The following is a 26,635-nucleotide window of genomic DNA, read 5'->3' on the forward strand; positions in this document are numbered from 1 at the left end:
GAAAATGTCTGGAAAATATCCGGAAAATGCGTGAAAATGTCCGGAAAATATCCGGAAAATGCGTGAAAATGTCCGGAAAATGCGTGAAAATGTCCGGGAGGAGCGTGGAAAATGCCTGGAAAATCCCCTAAAAATGCCAGGGAAATGTCCGGAAATGTCTTGAAAACATCCGGAAAATCCCCGGGAAATGCTCGGAAAAGTCTGGAAATATCCGGAAAATGCGTGGAATTTTCCAATGGCTCCCTATCCGCTTCCGTCGGTACGCTCACATGCTGCATTTATTGTACGGTGTTTTATTTGATCCTAAGACTCCCTCCTATCTTAAAGAAAATTTTAAATATCTGAACGAACATAGTATCACTCTCCGTTCCTCTAATCTTCTAACTTTAAGCATTCCTCCTCACCGGTCTAACTTCTTCCACTCCTCCTTTACTATCACTGCCATTAATCTCTGGAATTCGTTACCCGAAGAGATAAGACGTGCTGAATCGATTTTCATTTTCAAAAATAAAGTTAAAAAACATTATTTAACACTGTCTCAAGCTCGCTGTTAATTTTGCTACTTACGTGCTCATATGTATACGTATGTATGTACATTGTATTTATGTGTGTATTTATTATATGTATGTATATATTATTATGTATTTATTTTATTTATCCACGATATCTGTTTACATATATGAATTTATTAGTATATATATAAATGTTTATTAATATATGTATAAGCCACGAGGAAAAAATATTTGTAGTACATATTATTACAATAAAATCTTTAATTTTTAATTTATTATGCTGTATGCACCACTGTCCACCATACTCAGCATTTGTCCTAGTCAATTGGGTTGCCTGGCAGAGATCGCTGTCAGCGATAAGGCCGCCCTCTTTACATTGATATAAGTTATTATGTGTTTTAAATTGTCCTATATGGTGTACAATAAATTATTTTTCATTCATTCATTCATTCATTCATTAATGAAATCTAGTTTGAAATTACTTTGTACTTTTAATTCAAAGCACTCTATAGTTTTCTTTAAATAAGTTGCTTAGGGCTTATTTTATCTTTAGGCTATGGCATAAATTAGAGATATATGGATTCTGCTATTGTTAATATCTCTCAAGGTCTAATACTTATTAAAAAATGGAAAGAAATAAAACACAAATTATTTTATCACATATATTAGGTATAGCTTTATAATAATCAATTATAATATATTATGTTAAACAAAAGCTTTCTTTAGTAAATAAACATTGTTTTAACCTTAAATTGAAAACAAGAAACAAAACAAAAAAACAAGATATATCCTCCTAATTAATTTACAATTACAACTTACTTATTAGAAGCATTTTGGGTCTTATTTGAAATCGATTTAAAAATGATGCCATACGGTTAAATAAAACACTAGTCACTACAAAAAAAATAATAAAAAACGCAACTATCTGGCAAACTACATATATACTTTAATTAAAAAAACCGTATTAATATACCTTATATGTCTATAATAATAAGTTTATAGAGTGATAACAATAATTATTATATAAACAATCGTATTAAATTTAGTGTTTTTACTTATTAGTAAAAGTAAAACTAATGCGCTATTTACATCAAGCGTTTGGTTTAGTCATTAGTGAATCCATGTTACTTCATAAAAAAATGATATAATGGTACAATGTAAGTAAATTTAATGCTATCCTTATTGACTATTTGAGGTGGATTGCCATAGGTTGTAGTAGTAATTTAATGGAATATTTTACTGTATTTATCATTTTGTTGTTTAATTTTACATAACATAAAACATGTTAACAATTAGTTTCATCACATCAACGTAATAATCGATCATCAGCCTATAGACGTTCCCACTGCTGTTACACAGGCCTCTTAGGAGGGTATGGGCCATTATCCACCATGCTGGCCAAGGCTGGGCAAGGTTGACAGATGTCAGTCAAGTCATTGAACGTTTGATTCTTCGACATATCGTCAGTGAAGTTCTAACAGTGCGTAAGTCAGTTTTTGCCCGGTAAAACATTTTGATGTCATTGGATGAAGAAGCGCCGCGCGCATTTTTTCAACCAATGAGAAAGGAGATAGCTAGCCAATAGCGCTTCATATTTCGTTAAAACTGACACCACGTAAGTAAACCTGAATGGCCAACACGGCGTAAGTCAGTCAGTCGCATACAAATTCATAACCTGCAAAGTGCTGTGTGATATTTATTCCTACAAAAGGTAATTATTTGCATTATTTAGAGGATTAATTGCTATAACCTTGTTTTCTATTTACTCTTTAAGCTATGTATCATAAAATTATTTTAATTGGTTTGTTATTATTCAATGAAAAGTCGCTTAATTGAGAATTGTTTGACTTACGCAGTGTTTCGATATGAGTTACGTAGTGTTGTTATAACTTTTATTTTGTTTTAGCTCTGAAAAAATATGGATTCTACGAGTGATAGTGAAAATGAAGAAGTTTTGGAGTTATGTAAACAGTTAAAGATTAAAGTTCCTTTGAAAAAACAGAAGCTAAGAAATGTATCATTATCGGAGTTGGAAAATATAGATTTAAATAACTTGCCTGTTCAAATCCTACCTGAATTTGCATCTGTTTGTAACGCTTCGGTATTATTAAATCAAGAATTATCGCAAGAACCAGTGACACTTGCAGCTGACACAGAAGACGTTGTTCAACATTATGTTGAAGCATTGTCACAAGACACAGTTCCACCTTCATGTGAAGAACTGCCACAAAATATAGTGCTACAAGACCCAGCTACACATTTGGATGTACCACTGTCTCTGGAGACAACTCCATATTCAGTTGAGGAGCAGCCATCTGTGTCAACGGCTACTACAAATCCTTCTTTTATGTTAGAGAAGCAACCATCGGATGATGAATATGGAGATTTAAATTCTAATAGAAAAAGAAGCATTAAGGGGTTTGGAGACTCTAAGAAATGGGACAAATCTAGAACAAAATTGAAACGTATGAAAGGAGAAGAATATGTAGGATATCGTAGAGATAAGAAGGTTGTCGGAAATGAGAAATTTAAAGTACTTCATGATGTACCTCGTCCTGCACGTGAAATGGGTCCTAGGTGCACCTCTAAATTTTGTACAAAGTCTAAGGTCCGCGGTTGTTCAAACTTGACTGACGATGAAAGGCAAAATATATTTTCCAAGTTCTGGAAAGATATGACATGGGAGCAAAGGAAACAGTATGTTGTATCTAACGTCTTGATTTGCGAGAAAAAACAAATTAAAAATACAATAAGTTCTAGGAGGACTGATAGTAAACAATACTTTCTGAATACATCAATTGGGCGAATTCAAGTTTGTATGCAGACATTTTTAAAAACTTTAGGCTTGAAGGAGTCTACTGTAAGATGCTGGGTGGCTTCTTCGGAGCATGGAATAGCAAAAACATCTAATAATGACGTTAATGAAGAAGACCGTATTATCAAGAAAGATGACATGGCTTTTCTTAAACAGTTTTTTGCTTTGTTGCCTAAAATGCCATCGCATTATTGCAGAGCGAATACATCAAAGCAATATTTAGAGCCGATAATTGAAGATAAAACCACGCTATACAAATTATACGCCATGGAGTGTCAAAAAGTTGAAAGAGCCGCTCTGAGTCGTTGGACACTTTGCAGAGTTTTTGATGAGCTAAACCTGAGCCTGTTTACACCCAAAAAAGATCAATGCGACACTTGTTGTTCACACAAAGTGGGAAATATAACTGACGATATATATAACGCCCATATACGTTCAAAAGACTTGGCCAGAGATCAAAAAGAAAAGGATAAAGATAGAGCTAAGAAATTTGGGGATGTACACGTTTTCACGCATGACCTACAAGCTGTCAAGTTGTGTCCTCAATTACAAGCTAGTGCTCTTTATTATAAAACCAAACTCTGTGTACATAATTTCACGATGTACAATCTAGCAACCAAAGATGTCTACTGCTATTGGTTCGACGAAACTAACGCTGGTCTAACTGCTTCCGTATTTATTTCATGTATCATACACATACTGAGAAGAACTTTAGAGGATAAATGTGTTCCTATCATTCTTTATTCTGATGGCTGTACGGCACAAAATAGGAATGTATTTCTTGCTAATGCACTTTTGCAACTAGCTATAGAAAAAAATGTAGTGATCGAACAAAAGATCCTCGAAAAGGGCCATACACAGATGGAGTGTGACGCAGTGCATAGTTCAATCGAGCAGAAAACTAAAAATAAGGAGATCTTCCTGCCCTCTCAGTATGCAGCACTCTCCAAGGAGGCTAGACCTAAGCAGCCTTACATAGTTGAGTATCTGAGCTACGAGTTTTTCGATGACTACACTCAAAAAACTACTTTTATTTACGACTCTATTCGTCCAGGTCGAACGACCAATGACCCTACAGTTACAGATTTGAAAGTTCTGCAGTATAACCCTGACGGAATAATTAAGTACAAATTAAGCTTTGATGCAGAGTATCAAGAGTTGCCTCGCGGTAGAACTCGACGAAGAATGTTAATGTTTCCTGAAAACCTACCTAGCAAACCAAAGCTTTATCAAAGTGCAATAAAAATTGCTGAAAGCAAATGGCGTCATTTACAAGAATTGAAAGCCGTTATTCCTTTCGACTGCCACAGTTATTACGACTCTCTACCTCATTAATAATTACTTGGATCTCTTTTATTTTAATTGTTAACAAAGCCTGAATACTTTGATTTATTTGTTAAGGTAGGTATAAGCAAAAATAGTACTCTATTTATCTACTACCTCGAACTTTTGATTTGACTGATTTAAAGATACTAAAATGTGTAGGTATTACTTTGTTTAAAAAATATAAGTTTTTAATAATTACATACTAATTTTTTTAAAGAAAAACTGGTGATTAAAAGTTACTTACTAAGTATATGGTTTTGTTATGTTACTTGTGAAATTTATATGATTGATGTTTGTTCCATTAAAATAAAAAAATAAAAATCGATGGCAGTTTTTATAAATAACCTACTCTGCTTTAGAAACATAACGTATGTCCAAGCAATTTTTAATCAACACCGCAGAAGTCACGTTAAAATCTTAATAATATTATTTTATTCATATAAAACTTGTTTTATATCATTAATAAACTAATTTTAAATACTTTTCCGAATTATGTATACCTTAAATGTAGCTAACTTAAATTTTACGTAGTTATTTTGCTCTCCTGTAAAACAGTCATTTTTGACTTTCGCACTGTTAGAACTTCACTGACGATATCAGTTTCCTCACGATGTTTTCCTTCACCGTTTAATAGTTATATCATGGAGTTTTATGTTATAAATTTATTCGCCTGATATTATATTACTTACATCGTTCGTACAAGATTAAATATCAAATAATTAAGGAATAATTTTTTCATCTGTCCAACTGTAAAACAAACCAAAATGGTAAATACAATAAAATATATAGATAAATAAAATTAAGTATCAAAGGAAACTTGTTTTAACTATTCCAAAGCGTCTTAGTGAATATGAAAGTAAGAGATAGAGGTTAGATGTTTAAAGTATAAGCTTTCCAAGATTTTTCGTCTTTTAAGTCACAAGTCAGTTGTATAAAATAAAATTAAAAAAATACAGCCTTCCGTGTTATGGATAACTATTCTACAACAAGAAATAAATTCTACATACTTAAAATAACGAAGAAGTAAAAGCATTATTTTTTAGTTACTTTAGGTAGACATGTCTTATTTTTTACTCTGTGTGCAAACATTTACTCTGAGTCGATATTACGATATACATCCAAGTAATTTTTTGTCTGATTAGGACTATGCATTTCAATCACGCAAAATTTAATTGATCTTTAACTGCTTTTGACTTAAAATCTCGACATCCTAACAGCTATAACCTTATATCTACATAAACTACAAAAAAAAAACACAAAATATAAACACATCTATACATTTCGATAGACCATCAAGGCGGATTGCCGACAAAAACCGTTGTTTAACAAATTACTCTAAAGACTATTGTCCACAAAAAATAACTTGTGGGTGCAAATAAAATAGAATTATATTAGATATTCTAAATTTTTAAACACATATAGGTACATCAAATACAATGTATAAAAAAACTGTATAGGTAGTTGTTACTTGATATTATCTTTATAGAAACAAAAAAAAATCCAACAAACCAAAAATAATTAAAATCCGTTCATCCATCATTGTTTTGTGTAATTTCTGAAGCAATTCGTCAAACTATTTTTAGTGAAACATTGATAGTTTGCAAAAAACATAAAAATGGAAACAAAAAATGCTATTTTATTTACACCCATTTTTGTTAAAAATCAACTTAAAAACTAATAATTGAACGCAGGAAGTACGAAATCTCATAAAAATAAACTTCAACTAAATATAATTGCAACAAATAGGTAAAAAATACACTATTCCACACATATTAATATGCTTACAATAGAAACATACTATACTATATTTACCGAATATACGAAATTCCGTCAGGCGGAATCCGAACCGGCGCCCTTCGTCTAAGTTATTATCTAAAAGCAATATTCAGAGACCTCTATATTTACAGAATCTCTTACTTTTTATTTTGAATAAACTACGAAATTGTGATCATCCCTCATTTTTTTTAATCCTTAAATACTAAAACATCAACTACAAAATTGTCTGTGTATAGTTGTATAATAAAAAAAAACAAAGATTTTGAACCCATTGCAACAAAAAATAAACTCTATTAGCAAAAACCAACACCGAAATGGATAATCTATTAATTAAAAGTATAATAAAAAATAAATTCGAATATTCAACAAAGGGCGACCTACCTCATAAAACGTGTTTATAGTATCTCTACAACTGTTTACTTTCGCTCTCAAATTATATTTAACATGAGAACGAACGATACAAAACATTTCAGTTATAATAAAAACACGTTTATTGGTTGGTAAATGAAAAATAAGGGCTAAAATAATATAAAGAGAATCCTAACGTTAAATTTTTAATACTATTTTAAGCTTATATGAATCATATAATGATTTCATAGATAATATTGATTGGAATATTGTTTTTTCTAAACTATGATACAAAAAGACCTATCCAAATACAAGCGGAGATAAATCCAGCAAACCAAAAGTCGTTAAAATCTGTTCTTGAGTGGCGTAACTTAAAATATAATAATAAAAAAGTAGTTCAAAAAATCATCTTCAAATCTAAAAAATATTCGAGAACTTAATGAAGTATTTAGATTTGGATGATACTACTATCCATTAAAAGTTAATTTTTAAAAGTTTATTCCATTTTCATGTTGAAGATTACTTATGAACGACCCTTTTTTATATACTTAATTATTTAATATAGTGTAATTCTTGATTACATACTTAAACCTAATTGGCGGTACTTGGCGTGGAGCAGCGAATATTTGATTCGCAATAATATATGTACAAAAAAAATTTAATTGTTAAAAAAATATCTACACACTACTACCATAACTACTACCATAGTATAAAGAGAACAAGTAGGCCGACTCCCGGCATATAGGAGCGCACGGTACCTAAATTCGCGAGGCGTAGGGTTGTCACTTGTCACATTGATATTGATATTTTAAATAATTGTATAAACAAACACCGACCGCACACAGCCAGAGGCGGCTCGTGACAAAATTTTATGGGTGTTCACTTGAAATAAAACACTGAAAATACATGGTGTAAAGCAGTACAATTTATTAAAAAAATTACTTATAAAGGAAATGCATACGTCGTTCTTTTTGGTGTGCAAAAATATCTATAACTTTTTTGTGAAAATCAGATATCTGATTAATCAGTCGTTTTTCTATTGATATCATGCACAATGCTTTTAAACGGTGCTGTGAGTCACAGCAATGGCGCGCCCCTCACGAGACCGGTCCATGGGAAGAAACCCAGCGGCGTTGTGTGCGTGCGTCAAGCTTGCGTACAAACGGCGCGATGTACCTTTGTTCGAAGATAACCTACTTGTTCTCTTTATACTATGTTACTACTTCTACTACTACTATTTTTGTTCTTAAAACTAATGTTCAAGGCCGAATCACCTCTAAATACAATCGCTTGTTTAAAAAACTACCATTGTATCACTTACTTGACGAGTAGCTATGTCATTTTTAATGACGTACTATATCCTATTTCTACGTTTTTTTTATATCATACAAAACCTTCACTAAAAGGTAAAAATACTATAATATTAATAAACAACTTATTAAATATCGAGCCGAAAGCTCTTAAAATAACTAAATCTATTACCATGTTTAGAGTCGCCATATTCAATATATGTACAATCCTTAACACCTTATAGCTAGATTATAATAATAATTAATAATACATATACCTACCAATTATTAAATTTAACATTTCAAAAATATATGGTAATATAATATGTAATAACAAACTCTGATATAAATACAATGGGAAGATATATTAAGACGAATATGAAATTAAACAAAAAAAATTACAATTCGAAAAACATTTGATACAAAATTTTCAACACAAACAAAGGTATAATGTAAAGAAAATAGTAATTGTCAGCAAAAAAAACAAAACTATAATTTTAATACAAAAAAAAACAAAAAACTAAAAAGAGTAATCAATCCATTAGTAAGGTAAAAGGTTTCATTTATTCTTGCTTCAAAACACCAATTTCTTGAAGCAATGCTTCTATACCTTCAGGCATGCGCCCTTGGTCCAACTCTAAGTTCCATTTGTAATACTGAAAATATAAAAAAATACTGTGAATTAAAAAATAAAATATGTTTTATTTTTAACTTCCACTTTGTAACGTTTTGAAATTATATTTTCATATTTTTTGTTATTACATGCTTTGTACGATTGCGATAAAGATAACATTGCAGTAGACAACGGAAGCGCACCTGGCGACTATGTCATTTGGTGACGTCATATTACACTTAACGTGTAACTATGACGTCACACCATTATGTCTGATCGTTGCCAACATCGACATAACCTCGTGGGTAGTTGACAAGAACAATTGTGCGAAATTATCACTTTCACAATGCCATAGAAAAATGAAATGTCTGATTTCAAGAATCAATATCTAGTTACTCTTAATTGAAATATAACGCAATAGCAGTTAATTGAACGCAAATGTGGTCTGATCGAAATGATTAATTAGTCATAAGTCATTAGAACAAGCCGCAAGTTCACCACAGGACTGTAACGGCAAAACAGTAAACACAATAACGTATCATATTCATCATTAATCAAGGAATGCAGTCAAAATTAAACTCTATTAACGAGACTAAGAAGAGACTCGATGAAAACTTTCTTATTCCGAAAGATGTTGATTATTGAACGCGCTTATCTCGGGAACTACTGTTCCGATTTCAAAAATTCTTTCGGTGTTAGATAGCCCATTCATGAAGGAAGGCTATAGGCTTCATCACGCTAAGATCAACAGGAGCGGAGTACTGCGGGTGAAATCCCGTAGCACAGCTATTTATTTAATAATTTAAATAAGAAATACCTTATCCAACTCCTTCCTCAGTGCGAGCACAGATCTCTCGCGGTCGGCGACAAGCTCCTCCAGATATTGGTAGCGGAGCTTCTTGCGCGCACGGCATTCGCGCGCCGACTGACGGCTGCGTTCTGGAATCGTGTGTAACGTCATGTCAAACTACCCACTTTTTTAATATTTTATGTTTATGCTATTTATTACTTATTAGTCAGTAAGTGTAAATAATTTGAAAATAAGATTTCATTATAAGATAATTTAATATTCCTAAACTTCATATCCTTAAAGCTTTTTTATGCAAATCTAAATCCAACTCAAATCTTACAACAAATCTGTACACTATTCATTCTACTTAATATAATGCAGTTGTAACTGAGATTTCTTCATAATAAATTATTTATTAGTTCCTTTAAATATCTAGTAACAGAGCGCCTCTATTGTATGCGTTGTAGCCGAGATAATATCATGAGTTAGATCTCAGATAAACACATAAAAAGCAGAACTGATTTGCATTGTACAAAGCACAGAACTTTACCTTGAAGCATCGACAATGATCTTTACATTATCATACATTAACCTTTTTTTTATAAGGCATCGCTAACGACGATCTCGCCTGATGAAAACAAGGTTACAGGAGCTGTAACCTTAGAACTGATCGCGCTTTCCTAAGACGTACATACTACATTCAATCGAACGTACGATCGATTCAACATACGTACGGTATGTTCGTTCAATCATCTCTTGAATCCACCCAGAATTTACTCGTCGGGGAACATAAAAGCATGTTCCAGTGCCTCGCTATTAAAAAAAAACAAAAGTCTTCCCATACTAACCCAATTTCGCCTTCATGTCCTGCTTGTCGAGTTGCGACTTCCTGCCGGGCCTGCGGCCGCGCTTGCCCCCCTCTCGCCTCTCGCCCCCGTCAGCGCCGGACGCGCCCGTCGACACGTACGCACCGCCCAGCGATTCCTGCACGACTGACTTGTTTAGTACTTGTTGGTGTGACTAGATGGCGCTGATGCATATCGTCATACATTGCTAAATTATAATATTTGAGCGTTTTCAAAAAAAAGTGTACCATGGCTGAATTTATGGATAAATTTTAAATGTTGCATTTTTAATAAAATTTTGATTTAGAAATTTTAAATATACATCATAGTAAGTGAAATTATATTTAATTGCTTGCAGATTAATTTGTTTTACGAGAAATCATCAAAATAAATTGGGACTGTGAAAAAAAGTCTCAGTTTTGCGACAGTCATCAATGCTCATATAACTATTAACTACGAAGAAAGACGCAAAATATTTTGATTGTGTTACGAAGATTATAACATACATTATTTAAAAAATAGAAAATTGAAGTCGACAAATAATTATAATTCCTATTAAACTAGCTTTAAGTTCTGTTTTGCCACAGCTGATGCCAAAGTAGCCGTTACTTTTACGATACTTAATACATTTCGATTAAAATCGGCAAAGTGATTATTTTATTTCGGAACAGTTAAACCATTTTCAATATTGAAATCAAATTATTTGTGTCCCTTATAATAAAAAAATGTAAAAACTAAAATTTTTCTTGTCGCAAAACGGGGGACTGTCGCAAAACCGATAGACCATTTTTTATAAGGCTAGGTTTATATTGAATCCAATTAACATGGTTAAAATAAAACCGAGAATACGTTTACAAAAATTTTATTTTAGTCTCATAAAAAAAATACACCAACACACAGTTTGACACAGTATCAATTTTAGGGTAAAACTCAGAGTTACACTACCTACACCTTTTAACTTTCCATACATGTATCACATATTATGTATTCAGGGTATACCTGCTGACCAACGCATTCATTGCAATACCATTTTTTGCAAATTATACGTATGTCCTTTTTGGTCCCGAGATTAGTGAAACCTAAAAATATGAAAAAATTATAAAAATTATGAAGAATATTACAATGACAATCTAGACTTGGCTTTATGCTGCAGTTTTGCGACTTTTCTTGTCAGCCTATAGGTCACGAAGCAAAATGTTGCAAAACTGACGTGACGTTTTCTTTTCAGTTTTTAGTCAAAATTATATTCTGACGAAAAAATGTGCCTACACTGATTATCAAATGTAAATAACGGTTAATGAATATATTGCTCATCTTCTGAAAGTATTTAAACGATGTTTACTTACCTGTATCAAGTAATAATATGTCTCAAACCAGACAGTAGAAATTGCAACGGCCGTTGCACTCACAAAACACGTCTGTTTTACTCGAACTGTATTTGAAAATAAGCTTTTTTAAATTGGCGGACGGTGAAAGTAAACGATAATTTTGCCATTTATAAAATTCAAATAGTAATCTAAAATTTGTAAGTGGCATTATTAGCCGTGATAAACCCGACATGTCCGGTCGGTACCACTTTTTAAGATATTTTTGGAAATCAAATTGCTTTTAAACGATTATAAGGCCTTAATTATGAACTACATGCGACGATTCGCAAATAAATGTACTTTTAGACGACACTAAAACTTATGGTACCTTGGTATAAAACTTTTTAGAATCGCTTCTCTAACATCGAAGAACTTGGATGGGGACACGCCAAAAACTGACACTTTAGTTTTAAAAATGATTATTTAAAAAATAGTACGCAATTTTTCCGTGAATTAATTGTTTGCATTTATCAAATTATGATGTATTTAATACTTTTCAAGCATTAAAATAATTAGCCATCATATAAATTTTACTTGTTATTCGACTTGAAACACAGGGGACAGGCCGAAAGTGAGGGGTACACTTTCTTTTGAAAACGCTCATTTAACGTTGTAAATATATATACCTAATAGATTCAAATCGTATACGAATAAACGCGAATGTTTGAAATATTATGTATATGTATTGGTAAAATGTCCAATATGCATTAATGGGATTATAGTAATTGTCATATGTTACCTAATTAATAACTGACCGCACCCACGAAAACAAATTACCTTATAATACAGTTAAGTAATTCAGTTATTATCATTTAAATGAATACAATAGGCATCTAATTTCACGAACATTAGATTAACATTTATGATAATGTTAATATTAACATATTAAGTATTAACTATTAAGTAACTAAGTTGGATAGATTTTTTTATTATTTTTTTTTATTGTAGATTTATTTTTATTTATTACTGATGTCTTTCTTTTTTTATTACATTATTGCAGTAACAATAAGTCATTAAATATCAAATTATCAATAAATAATAAAAAGGTATGCCGATTGTAATGTTATGTTGTTAAAAACAAAGATAAAAAGTTACTGAAACTTAAACTCATCTAAAACCTACTTATTTCTAAGTATCCATGTACTTTTACGGAAGTTTATAATTGACTAGATAGGTAGGTAATTGTTTTCAACATCCTTAATTGTATACAAAATGTACTGATTCGCCTCAATTAATTCCTATACTTATCAGAAAATAGCTTGAGCTACATTTCTTTCATAACTACAAACTACAATATATTATAATAATTTTAGAATAACAATTCTCTAAACATATGACCTTAATGGTATCCCAACCTCAATCACGTTTAAAAAATCTATTATCTACCTACTGAGAAACTGCGCAATTTCTAGATATTTGCGCACACGCAGTTTTTATGTGGATCACAATAGAGTGTTATAAAAACTCGACCTAAAGGCAGTCCTTATCATTTCCATTGAGTACACTCAATGTTTACTTGCATGATAATGGTCTTACAGGAAAATTTCTGAGCGCACAACATAACAACAGGAATATTGATATACATATGGATTACTATAGTTTCTCAAATTTAAGTAACTATACGTATAAATAGTATAATAAATTATTCCCACATAACGTTGATGAATCGAATCATTGTATTCCTTGGGTAATTCATTTTATTAATTGCATTATGATCATTAAATTGAACATTGAAATCTTTTCTTTGATTTCAATTGCCATTATAGGTAATTACTGTTGGCGGAACGTAATTTTAAATAAGAAAATTTAGTTTCAATTATAATACCTAAATATGAATTAGGTATTACCTACATATTGTAATAAAATTTGAACATAATATAATAATTACTTCAATTCCCAATGGAGTAATGGCGTTACAGACGCACATTGACTAATCCTTCTCGAAATCTCCATTTTCACAAATACCACGATCTACATTCAACGCAGCGCTGACAAAAGCATTGACACACGTAAACAATGTTGTATATTATGAACTCATATGGAAGTCGTAAAATCGTCAATATCATCATAATGGGCAGCGCTGTGCGAATAGAGGCAATCACGATAGTGTAGAGGGCCTAAATGTTTCTGATCGTAGATCTTTATTCATAATCGCTGTTGTGGAGGCAAACATCGACGATTAATTGTTGGGCCAACGCTGCCCATTGTGAAGAGGGCACATAATATCTATCGAGACGAGAGAATCCTTGCTAAGGCATTGTTCCTATCAACGGAACAATGAACTTCGTTGCTCGCTAATCGCAAGTACGTCGCAATAACTTTGCAACGCAATTTATACTTAATTCGATAAAATCGAGTATGCTACTTAATTGAATTGCAATAATTACTTATGCCGTCTCAGGAGTGGTTAAATTTGAAAATATATCGATATTATACTTAAAATATATTATGAACAAGTCTATCTGCGGATGCTTAAAATATAATATGTAAATTATCGACGACGCGGTTGGCGCAGTGGTAAAGTAACTGCCTACTGAGCCGACGGTCCCGGGTTCGATCCCCGGTCAGGGCAAATATTTGTGTGATGAACTCAATTATTTGTTCTTGGGTCTGGGTGTTACTATCTATATATGTATTTATTAAATATTATATTTATCGTCGCCTAGTACCCACAACACAAGCCTTAATTGAGCTTATTGTGGGACTAGGTCGATTTGTGTAATAATGTCCTATAATATTTATTTATTTATTTATAAGTCATGAATCGGATATCCAAATCTGTACAGATGATTTTAAGTAGGTAGGTCTTGTTATTTTAAAATACTTGTGTAATACTTGTAGTACTATCTAAATCTATTAGCATTGGCAAAATGACACAGCCAAGATGAAATCCTATACTCAGTCCTTCATGGTGTTTGAATTTCGTTATCTATTACTGTTATACGTTACATAGAGAAAAGAGAAAACTAAGAATACCTACCTAACTATATAATATGTCAGCTTTTTCCCATTCTCTTAAATTGTCCCCTATTTTTTATTGCAATAACTAACAGAAAGCCACTTGACTAGGGGGGCAGTTCTAAATACATAACTGCACTTTTAGGCGGATGAGCAATGTGTGTTTTAGTAACCTTTTAGTGCCTACATACAAAAACTGGTATTTTCTCATTCTAATTATTGTTAAAGCGCATTAGTTACACTGTACACAATATGTCCTCCATTGTGAAAAATAGCGTGACGTCATCATTTAAAAAGAGAAGTCACTGCGTAGGCAGTTCTGTTGCAGCGTAAATTCTCATTATATTATGTACTGTATCAAAGTAGTTTTGCCTTATAGACTAAGGTATACATACCTATGTTATTAATGCATTTTTGTGTAGTTCACTACAATAAATGCGTTTTAACAATACTTGCATAAATTGCATCCGTTCAGAAAATGAGCCCTATCAATATTAATTTCACCTGTCTGAAAATAGAGGCGCGCGCAGTCCCCCCGATGATACCTAGATTTCCTTGGTATAGAATATACCTAGTATTCATATTATGCGTTGGAACAAATCAATATGCATCCTGATTCCTGGACGCACGCAGGCCCGATAAATGCACGATACCTACAAATAGAATTTTATTTTTGTGCCCGAAAATATAGAAGTAGATTCTTTGCATTGGTCTTTCGAAGATTAAAAATGTAGTAGTAGATAAATAAACGTAAAGGATGCTTTGTATATATTTTTTTTTATCTCATTCGCGTTGAATGCAAAAACAAATTAATTCAAAAGCCTATTTATAAAGCATATAACTAAATGAATAAGTTAATAAATTGTCCGTATCGGACCTACCTCAAGTTCGAATTATTATCAGTGACTTGCATACTGCGCATAAAGTTCTCAAAGCGCCTTGCGATGATTTTACGCAATAATATTTTAAAGTATAAAAAAGGAAAAAAAATTATACGTTTAAATTATTAGCGTATACAAACAAATGATACATGCACCAATGAAATAATCGAATAACAAATACGCAATTCTCGTGTAACTCAGTTAGCAACAAAAGACCGGCAACCAAACTGCGTCGTTCGCGTCGACCTATCATTTTGTACGGCGTAGTAACTGTCGATGGCATACCTTAAATGCATCGTACTTGACATGATTTACGTCGCTAAGAACGATTCTTTAATTGCTAACTTGTTTACCATTAGATTTAATGAGGTACTTCTCACAAGAATCTTGTTAGAAATAAATAAATAAAACTTACGGTGTCTATCAGAACCGCGCCGCGACCGACTGAGAGACTGCCTCGACACACACTGACAGCCGACAGCGACGCGCTGGCCGTTGCGCAAAGCGAACGACCGCTACGTTTTATTTTTCGAAAAAAAAAAAGACTTCGAAACAGCCACCGCTTATGGGAAAACGAAACTTAGTTACATTAAGCATAAAGTAAGAATAAAACTGAATGCAAAGTAGTACGCTGCCAACGTAGTGTCGCAATGTATTGTACTCTCCCCACTTTGAATCAGACTGACCTTATCGTCTGGTTGCACTCGGTAACAACTGCATACATAGCTGCGAACAACTAAGTTATGTCGCAGTTACATTGCAAAATTTTGGGCGTATTTTGTGTGGACAATGTTTGAGAACCACATTACTTTCATTTCTCCATTGAATGCATAGCAACATTGCACTTATTTACATAACTGTTAAACTACAATGTAATAATTGATTGGAATTGTTATTTTGTGTGCATTTATCATTGAATGTTTGTTTTTTTTTTTGTAATAAATGATTCATTGTTTTTTAAACATACGTTATCAGTTTTAAGCACGCGTATATCAGCCATATCATAGTGGATTTAGGCATTTATCTTAACAATTTTGTGTGGAACGTCAACAATTACATAGATACTTAATATATTTTGTAAACATGTTCGTTTTAAAATCCGGTGGTCAAAACAATGCGAATACGCATACAAAACAGTTTTTAGGTGAAATAATATGATAATATACATAATATTAAATAGTTTTTACCTTAAAGCACTGGTTATAAGATAGGTATTCACATGGGCGTAGCTAGCCATGGGCACAGGGTGGGGCAAAAAAAAAACCGGCCAAGTGCGAGTCGGAGTCGCGCACCGAGGGCTCCGAATAAACCTACTTTTTATTATGTTGTAACTCTAAAATGTATGTCTTAGCAATTTTTCCTTTATCTGTGCTATAAGACATTGCTTTTAACCAAATTTCAAGACTCTGTGTTCACGGGAAGTAGGTACAATGTAGGTTTTGATTCCCTTGCGAATGTCGAAATTTGCGATAATTTGCAGCATAATTTTATCTTTTGATTGCGTTGGCTTATAAGTTTGATTTTTTCACAGCTTTAAGAGACCGTAGACTTGAGTATTCGATATAAATTTCAGTTTTATAACTCTACGCGTTCCTGAGAAAAAGTGTGTTGACAGACAAACCGACAGGCAGACTTTGTTGTGCGTCTGTCTGTCTAAAAATACCTTTTTTTCAAGAACACGTGGCGGTATCAAGCTGCAATAATAATGAATAAATCAAAACAAACAAAAGATACCTACAGCCGTTTATGTTGCAAATTTCATCCCTATATTATATAGTTTATCTGTCTAATACAATAATATGATTCCTTGTTACCATAAAATATAGGTCTATGTAAATAGAAAAATAAACAATTTTAAATAACTCAGTAAATAAAGCAAAACCTTGCACTTCCGATTTCATGTTTGTTTTAGGTTAATGCGGTCACTTATTGACCATAAAAACACAAAATGCAGACAGATGACAGATCCAGGTGGAGCTTTGCTCGCAATCTTATAGTTTTTGACCGATATCTCGAAAACTATCCACTTTAGGGCAAAAGTTGCTTAGACTTTTTTGTAGAAAGTAAAATTTCGCATATTTTATACCATGTCAATTTTTTTGTAAAACTTACAATTTACGGTTTATGGCCTATTTGATGAACCGGTCGATCGTTAATATATTGGATTAATGAATAAAATGCATGTATGTACATAGTTTTTAGGTCACTTAACACTTTATTCTCTACAAGTTTTGTTTGAAATTTTTTTCTAGTGCCCATATCTTTTGAGTTGTTCCACGTATAATGTAGAAATGCTGAGGCTCGGCGGGTGACGTGGCAGGCCAAAAGCTTTTTTACGGATGTAATAAAAACGAAGAAGAAATTTCCAATGCAAGTAGATTTTCACTTTTTCCGAAACGGCAAAATTTTTTATTTTTTTTTTTACTTATACAAAATTTTTAATACATTTTTTTAAATATTTTCCTTTATTCTTGCATCCGAATATAAAATAACTACTCAATATTATTTAGAATATATACGAAATATATACTTACGAAACATACATAGGTACCTTGAAATTTACTATTTATTGCCAAACGTTAAATAACTCAAAAAGGATTAGAAAAAAAAGTTTCAAATAAAGTAATCTTAATAAATAGATAATGCATATGTATAATATATTAATGCCTTTGCATTTCATTGATAAATCCAATATTTAAAGAGTTACTTGCCAAAGATGATTAACCGGCTCATTAAATAGGCCATAAATCGTAAACGGAAAGTTTTACATAAAGTTTACAAAGTATAAAAGGTGTAAAATTTTACTACCTACAAAAAATTCCCAATATTTAATGGATAGTTTCCGAGATATCGGCCAAAAACTTTTATGTAAGATTGCGAACGTAGCTCCACCTGGATCTGTCAGCATTTTGTGCTTTTATGGTCAGTAACTTATCCTAAAACAAAAGTGAAATTGGATGGGAAATTTAGTGCGAATTTGGCTAAATTAAAACAGCTTTGAATGGGGTAACAGTACTACACTACTTTTTCTGGCACCAAAAGTGGTTTAAATCATGTAACATAGAAGCGCAAACTTTTTGTTTAGATAGCATTTTTTTTTGTGTCGACTGACAACTTTCGAGTGAGAATTTTTTAACGGATATTAAGTTTTGTAGTCAGTACCTAGATAATTACGTTTCTTTAGATTTGGTTAGATACCTTCCAGATCAGAGCCAGGGTGGGGCAGGTGCCCCACCCTGCCCCACCGTGGCTACGCCCATGGGTATTCATCGTTTAGAATTGTTTATTTATTCGGTAGATCAAGAAATATGTATTGTGAACTTTTGAAACAGAAATTTTAAACTTATAAAATTAATTTCGTACGCACGTAACGTGATATTATAATTAGGTAAATAATAAAATAAAATATATTAATAATAATATTACTGCCCAGCCATCCGTTGTTCTACCTTACTCTTATCACTTAAGGGTATGAAATAGATGTTGTCCGGTTCTCAGACCTACACGATATTATGCACACAAAATTTCATGAGCATCGGTCAAGTCGTTTCGGAGGAACGAACACCGTGACACGAGAATTTTTATCCCGATATTTTGGCGAGCGGGGTCACAGCTCACGATGTTACAAGTCTTGAAGGTAATACATACAAAAAATGGTGTGTGAACTACCGCACTACTTACATATCCATCAAATGACATTATGTCCAAGTGCCCTGAGTAACGCACACAAATGACAAAAGTCTATAAATGTAATATTTCCATTCATCATCATCATCAGCCCATTATGTTCCCACTGCTGGGACAAGGACCTCCCGTAAGGAATCAGGCCATAATCTACCACGTTGACCAAGTGCACCCGCACTGGCGGATGTTTCAATTACAGATTATTAAATAGTTTGATTTCAAAAGACTAATAACACAAATATGCACCAATCATTGAAAATTGAGGCAATGTCGCGGTTTTTTAACCGTTCCTAGTGTTATAGTGTGTGCGTTTTGCGGTTTAGCGGTTCACCAATTGGGGAAAAACAAAAAGGTAGGGGTTTTACTAGTTTCATTATTAAGTTTGTGTATAGATGGCGCTGTTACCACTATTTTTAATGGTTTTTTTATTTATTTTTTTGGTCATATTTATTGTGACGGTGGTAAAATCTTGCTTCTAGCATATTAAGTAATGTATGAAACTAGACATTACAATCCAATACAAATTTAAATATTATAACAATATAATAACTTTAGCAATGTTTACAAGCAGAACTTCATATGCTTTTTTAATACCATTCCGATGCCATTCTAAATTGAATGACTTGCTGAATCCCAAATAAAGTTTACCAAAAAGGCATTTTCTTACTAGACTAATTGAATATGAACAATGAACTTATAGAATCTGAAGTTAATTAGTATATTAATATAATGCCATCTAGTGATCAAGTCTAAAACTATCAACATTGCAATTACTAAATATAGCGTCAGATCTATCTACTAGTCTGCAGTCATGGGCGTAGCCACGGTGGGGCAGGGTGGGGCACTTGCCCCACCCTGGCTCTGACCTGGAAGGTACCTAACCAAATCTAAAAAACGTAATTATCTTGGTACTGACTACAAAACTTAATATCCGTTAAAAAATTCTCACTCGAAAGTTGTCAGTCGACACAAAAAAAATGCGATCTAAACAAAAAGCTTGCGCTTCTATGTTACATGATTTAAACCACTTTTGGTGCCAGAAAAAGTAGTGTAGTACTGTTACCCCATTCAAAGCTGTTTTTATTTAGCCAAATTCGCACTAAATTTCTCATCCAATTTCACTTTTGTTTTAGGATAAGTTACTGACCATAAAAGCACAAAATGCTGACAGATCCAGGTGGAGCTACGCTCGCAATCTTACATAAAAGTTTTTGGCCGATATCTCGGAAACTATCCATTTTAAGGCAAAAAATATTGGGAATTTTTTGTAGGTAGTAAAATTTTACATCTTTTATACCTTGTAAACTTTTTGTAAAACTTTCCGTTTACGATTTATTGCCTATTTAATGAACTGGTTAATCATCTTTGGCAAGTAACTCTTTAAAATATATTGGATTAATCAATGAAATTCATAGGCATTAATCTTCTTATATATAAAAATGAATCGCAAAATGTGTTGGTAAGCGCATAACTCGAGAACGGCTGAACCGATTTGGATAATTCTTTTTTTATTATATTCCTTAAAGTACGAGGATGGTTTTTATGTAGAGAAAACGAAAATATGTACCACGGGCGAAGCCGGGGCGGACCGCTAGTATATTATACATATGCATTATCCATTTATTAAGATTACTTTATTTGAAATTCTTTTTCCAATGCTTTTTGAGTTATTTAACGTTTTGCGATAAATAGTAAATTTCAAGGTACCTATGTATGTTTCGTAAATATTTCATACAACTAAATAATATTGAGTAGTTATTTTATATTCGGATGCAAGAATAAAATAAAGGAAAATATTTTAAAAAATGTATTAAAAATTTTCTATAAGTAAAAAAAAAATCAAAAATTTTGCCGTTTCGGAAACGGTGAAAATCCACTTGCATTGGAAATTTCTTCTTCGTTTTTATTACATCCGTAAAAAAACTTTTGGCCTGCCACGTCACCCGCCGAGCGGCGGCATTTCTACATTATACGTAGAACAACTCAAAAAATATGGGCACTAGAAAAAAAATTTCAAACAAAACTTGTAGAGAATAAAGTGACCTAAAAACTATATACATACATGCATTTTATTCATTAATCCAATATTTTAACGATCAACCGGTTCATCAAATAGGCCATAAACCGTAAATAGTAAGTTTTACACAAAAATTTACATGGTATAAAATATGCGAAATTTTACTTTCTACAAAAAAGTCTAAGCAACTTTTGCCCTAAAGTGGATAGTTTTCGAGATATCGGTCAAAAACTATACGATTGCGAGCAAAGCTCCACCTGGATCTGTCTGCTTTTTCTGTATTTATGGTCAATAAGTGACCATTAACCTAAAACAAACATGAAATCGGAAGTGCAAGGTTTTGCTTTATTTACTGAGTTATTTAAAATGGTTTATTTTTCTATTTACTTATGGTAAAAAGGAATCATATTACTGTATTAGACAGATAAAAAAAAAATAATATAGGGATGAAATTTGCAACATTAACGGCTGTAGGTATCTTTTGTTTGTTTTGATTTATTCATTATTATTTCAGCTTGATACCGCCACGTGTTCTTGAAAAAAAAGGTATTTTTAGACAGACAGACGAGACGCACAACAAAGTCTGCCTGTCGGTTTGTCTGTCAACACACTTTTTCTCAGGAACGCGTAGAGTTATCAAGCTGAAATTTATATCGAATACTCAAGTCTACGGTCTCTTAAAGCTGTGAAAAAATCAAACTTATAATCCAACGCAATCAAAAGATACAGCCATTTTATGCTGCAAATTATCGCAAATTTCGACATTCGCAAGGGAATCAAAACCTACATTGTACTTCCCGTGAACACAGAGTCTTGAAATTTGGTTAAAAGCAATGTCTTATAGCACAGATAAAGGAAAAATTGCTAAAACATACATTTTAGAGTTACAACATAATAAAAAGTAGGTTTGTTCGGAGCCCTCGGTGCGCGACTCCGACTCGCACTTGGCCGGTTTTTTTTTTGCCCCACCCTGTGCCCATGGCTAGCTACGCCCATGTCTGCAGTTTACATTAATTACTAACAATAACTGAAACAAGTTATGTATTTCGGATAGGACAATATTATATGCCTAACTGGTGACCCACTGCTTAATAGGAGTTGAATTTTTAAGCTATTGCATAGCTTTTTAATTCACAGACTTTGATCGCGGCGGCCGAATGTAAAAATTCCGAAACGAAAAAATCAGAAAACCTAACACCTTCCACTCCAACCGGCACAGTAATGCGATGCTATGCAATAGCATTACCGCGGCAGTCCTCGAGTGCCATACATACAGGGTGTCCCAAAAAGTAGTGATGAACGGAAGCTGGGAGGTAGAGGACCAAGAGGGCTATCCGAATCACCCCCATGTGTGTTATGCGATTTTTCGTATTTTCGGAGTTATTACATTTTTTTCAATTTTTCATCTATCGCCCAGTACGATGAGATTTTTATTTATGGTGACGTGAATTATTGCGCTAGATGCTTGATTTTTTTTGTGTGCTAAGCTGAAAGATAGGCCAATTCAGTATGGTAACATTTACTATCGTTAGATCTTTGAATGGAATAAAAAAAACAATTAAATGCCAAGAAAGATAAAATTACCCAGTATGTTCATAACTTCAAGGGCCCATAAAAAAATAAAATCACATAAAAAAGGTTTTCCATTTTGCTTTTAAAAACTTGCTCTATCGATCAGGTAGCTACCCTAAAAATTTCATTTTATTATTCTGAAGGCTTCAATCAAAAAATTGAAATCTTAATGTGGTAAGTGCAAAATTTTTATTAACATGATGATCATTAAAACCAATAAATAGGTGTTTAATTACCAGAATTTTTTTAAAATAGCCCCGCTGTTGCTCAATGCAAGTGCGACATCACCGTAAAAAGTTGTCTTTTTAATGTCTGAATGTTCTTTTATCATTTTTAATGGTTTCTTCTGCTACTATGAATTTCCGGGTTATTTCGTCCAAATTGGGGCATTCTCTCAAGTAGCCGAGGTCTTTTTAGTATCCCCATTGAAACAATTCAATGGGGTTTAGGTCGAGGGACCGTGGAGGCCAGGCTTTAAGGTAGGCGTCACCGGCGCATGCGCAGGCTGCTACGACCAATCCATCTTTCAGGGTATTTTTGCCCTTTAGCCTGGCCTCCATGGTCTCCGGACATAAACCCTATTGAATTTTTTCTGTGGGGATACTACAAAGACGAGAGACTGCCACAATTTGGACGAAATAACCCGGAAATTCATAATAGCAGAAGAAACCATTAAAAATGATTAAAGAACATTCAGACATTAAAAAGACAACTTTTTACGGTGATGTCGCACTTGCATTGAGCAACAGCGGGGCTATTTTAAAAAAAATCTGGTAATTAAACACCTATTTATTGGTTTTAATGATCATCATGTTAATAAAAATTTTGCACTTACCACATTAAGATTTCAATTTTTCGATTGAAGCCTTCAGAATAATAAAATGAAATTTTTAGGGTAGCTACCTGATCGATAGAGCAAGTTTTTAAAAGCCAAATGGAAAACCTTTTTTATGTGATTTTATTTTTTTATGGGCCCTTGAAGTTATGAACATACTGGGTAATTTTATCTTTCTTGGCATTTAATTGTTTTTTTTATTCCATTCAAAGATCTAACGATAGTAAATGTTACCATACTGAATTGGCCTATCTTTCAGCTTAGCACACAAAAAAAATCAAGCATCTAGCGCAATAATTCACGTCACCATAAATAAAAATCTCATCGTACTCGGCGATAGATGAAAAATTGAAAAAAATTTAATAACTCCGAAAATACGAAAAATCGCATAACACACATGGGGGTGATTCGGATAGCCCTCTAAGTCCTCTACCTCCCAGCTTCAGTATATCACTACTTTTTGGGACACCCTGTATATATTTTCAACAAGATTTGCCATAAGTTTGTCTAAATTAAATTAAATGAAGTTCAAATATACATAATATATTGTTGGTAAAGGTTTTAGACACTCAACTAGTGGAGAAATTATTATATCACAAAATTTATAACAATATAATGATTATTCTATAAGTACATATCTAGGGCATGCACCCGGGTTTACCCGGTTCCGAAAAACCCGGGTAAACCCGGGTTTTTTGATGATCTTGAGAACCGGGTCTGAATAGTATGAAACCCGGTTCTCCCGGTTCCGACCAAAATATTAAAATATGAAGTATTATTTATATTTTGCTGCATTATTTTAACAAATTTATTGTATCTGGCAACGTCAGACTCACGTGCATCGCGAATTTTCGTGCCACGCCTCAAGCGTGGCTCTGATTAGTTGTCTAACCTTAGATGCTATAAGTTTCCTACGGTTGTATTAACTACCAAAAAAAAATAGGCTTCGAAAATGACAAAAATTAGGCTACAGAAATATTTTTATTAGATTTGTCGTGAATTTGAAAAGCTGTTGATTTTACTGTTTCATATAATGATCCAGTCATGTTTTTTTTGGTATCAAGCTGAAATTTATATCGAATACTCAAGTCTTCGGTCCCTTTTATGTGAAAAAGTCAAACAAAAACACAAGCCAACGCATGAAAAGATACAGCCGTAAATGCTGAAAATTTTCGCAAATTTCGACATCCGCATGGGACTCAAAACCTACAGCTGTGTACTTTTCATGAACACAGAGCCTTTAAATTTGGTAAAAGTAATGTCTTATAACACAGATAAAGGAAAAATTGCTAGAAACATAAATTTTAAAGTTTCAACATTATAAAAAATAGGTTTGTTTGGAGCCCTCGGAGCACGAGTCCGACTCGCACTTGGCCGGTTTTTTGCTTTACAGTTTGCAGTTAATGAATAAGGTTTAAGTTTATTTTATGTGCTATTATGATAACAAGGTACTTTACAAGACTGATAAATAAAGAGAAGTATTGAAATTTTGTTTCTTTATTAATTTAATAAAATAAGACACAAGCCGCGTAAAATAAAAGGCCCATCAGGTACTTTTACAGTTACTTTTGTTTAATTTCATATTTTTTTCCGAAGTATTATAAAAGAACCGGGTAACCCGGTTCTACCCGGTTCTCAGCTCGATTTGGAACCGGGTTTCAGAAACTTGGAACCGGACTCGGTTCTGCATGCCCTATACATATCTCAAGGGCATATTATAGAAAAATGTAATAAAATTTTCTTTTTAGCATACTTAATTTAAATGCTGTTAATAGTAAAATAAACCTACAAATTTTAAGTTTGTAGTAGTAACTTGTATTCTCAAGGTTGTAACTCTGTTTCCTACTCTAACAAGGACATTATTATCATTAACAAAAATGTGAATTAATAATAATTATTGTATGCTATTTAGTAATAGTAAAACATGTACCATAATTTTGATCTTAATATCTTTTTATGTACCATGTTTTTATGCAATAAATGAATAATTAATATTTAAAATCAAAATTATCCTTTTTACTTATAAGTATCTATAAAATCTTTAGGACTTTAGAGGAGTTAGGTAAATTTGTTATCAAAAACCAGATAAAGAAATTAGAACAGTTGCAATATAATGGCATTCACTTAGCACAAAGTTATTATCATATTATTAGCTTTATTTCCTAATAATCGGATCTATTTATCTTTAAACTACATATTATAGCTAATAATAAAAAATATAGAAGTATTAAATGACATAAAACACTTCTGTTACGAAATTCTTTTTAATCAAATGTATTTGAATGCATCTTTACTCTTTAGCATAAGCATGGTAGAATCTATGTTATACGATACGATACAAATTACAATAATAAATTTGGTCATAACTGCGTATGACGAAACTATTGTGCAATAGAAATTGTACAAAATTATTTATCAATAACAATGTTACATTCCACACCAGGAAGTTATTGATACGAACATATGGACGACTTTTTTTCTATGACTTACATAAAAATATTTACATCCTCTATTGGCCTACGTCTTACCAAACCGACAATAATAGTAACGCAAACAAAAATATCGACAAAGAAAATGGGTGACTTACATTTTGGGATTCCTCTTCCAGTACAGCCATCGTCTCAAAATCAATATTCATTTTGAATGAAATATTTCTCAATTGGTATAAGAAAAACAAATCACCAAATTGTTCAATTGGTATATTAAAATGAATTTATTAATAATTTCGTACGTATTGTTTACAAACTCGCAAGGTCACTTGACATATTGATATTATTTTACTAACGTCACTTGACGTCACAGACTATGTATTGATCCCATCTAGATAATTTTATTACCCTTGTTTTGTTCTATTATCTATGAATTTAAATATATATTATGTGATTAGATTTTAAATTGTAATATTTTAATTATTCTCTACAATTCCCTAAAATTTCTGTAGTAGATTGCGAAAGCAACGGATTAAAATACGTAGCACGAGTTTTTAATAAATTATTTATTATCTACG

General features: G+C 32.5%; 1 protein-coding gene across 1 annotated transcript; it reads right to left on the reverse strand.

Annotated features, from left to right (window-relative positions):
* Window positions 1-7,680: 7,680 nt before the first annotated feature.
* REPTOR-BP (REPTOR-binding partner) lies at window positions 7,681-26,400 on the reverse strand. The gene is made up of 4 exons (XM_090116806.1): window positions 26,216-26,400; window positions 10,318-10,453; window positions 9,497-9,618; window positions 7,681-8,722 (listed from the first exon to the last, which is right to left on the reverse strand). The coding sequence occupies exons 1-4, from the start codon at window positions 26,264-26,266 to the stop codon at window positions 8,630-8,632; spliced, it is 402 nt and encodes a 133-aa protein (XP_089972932.1). The 5' UTR covers window positions 26,267-26,400; the 3' UTR covers window positions 7,681-8,629.
* Between the last annotated feature and the right edge of the window lie 235 nt (window positions 26,401-26,635).

This window comes from Colias eurytheme, chromosome 26, assembly GCF_061535395.1.
Source record: "Colias eurytheme isolate Ceu_HAF_F1 chromosome 26, ilColEury1 Martin Lab GWU primary, whole genome shotgun sequence".
NCBI lineage: Eukaryota > Metazoa > Arthropoda > Insecta > Lepidoptera > Pieridae > Colias > Colias eurytheme.

Bases quoted from the DNA above. Each gene is read 5' to 3' on its own strand.
- REPTOR-BP (XM_090116806.1), bottom strand. From the start codon at position 26,266: ATGAATATTGATTTTGAGACGATGGCTGTACTGGAAGAGGAATCCCAA. The intron at 10,454-26,215 runs GTAAGTCACCCA...TCAGTCGTGCAG, and splicing joins TGGAAGAGGAATCCCAAAAT to GAATCGCTGGGCGGTGCGTA. The intron at 8,723-9,496 runs GTATTTCTTATT...TTATATTTTCAG, and splicing joins TGAGGAAGGAGTTGGATAAG to TATTACAAATGGAACTTAGA.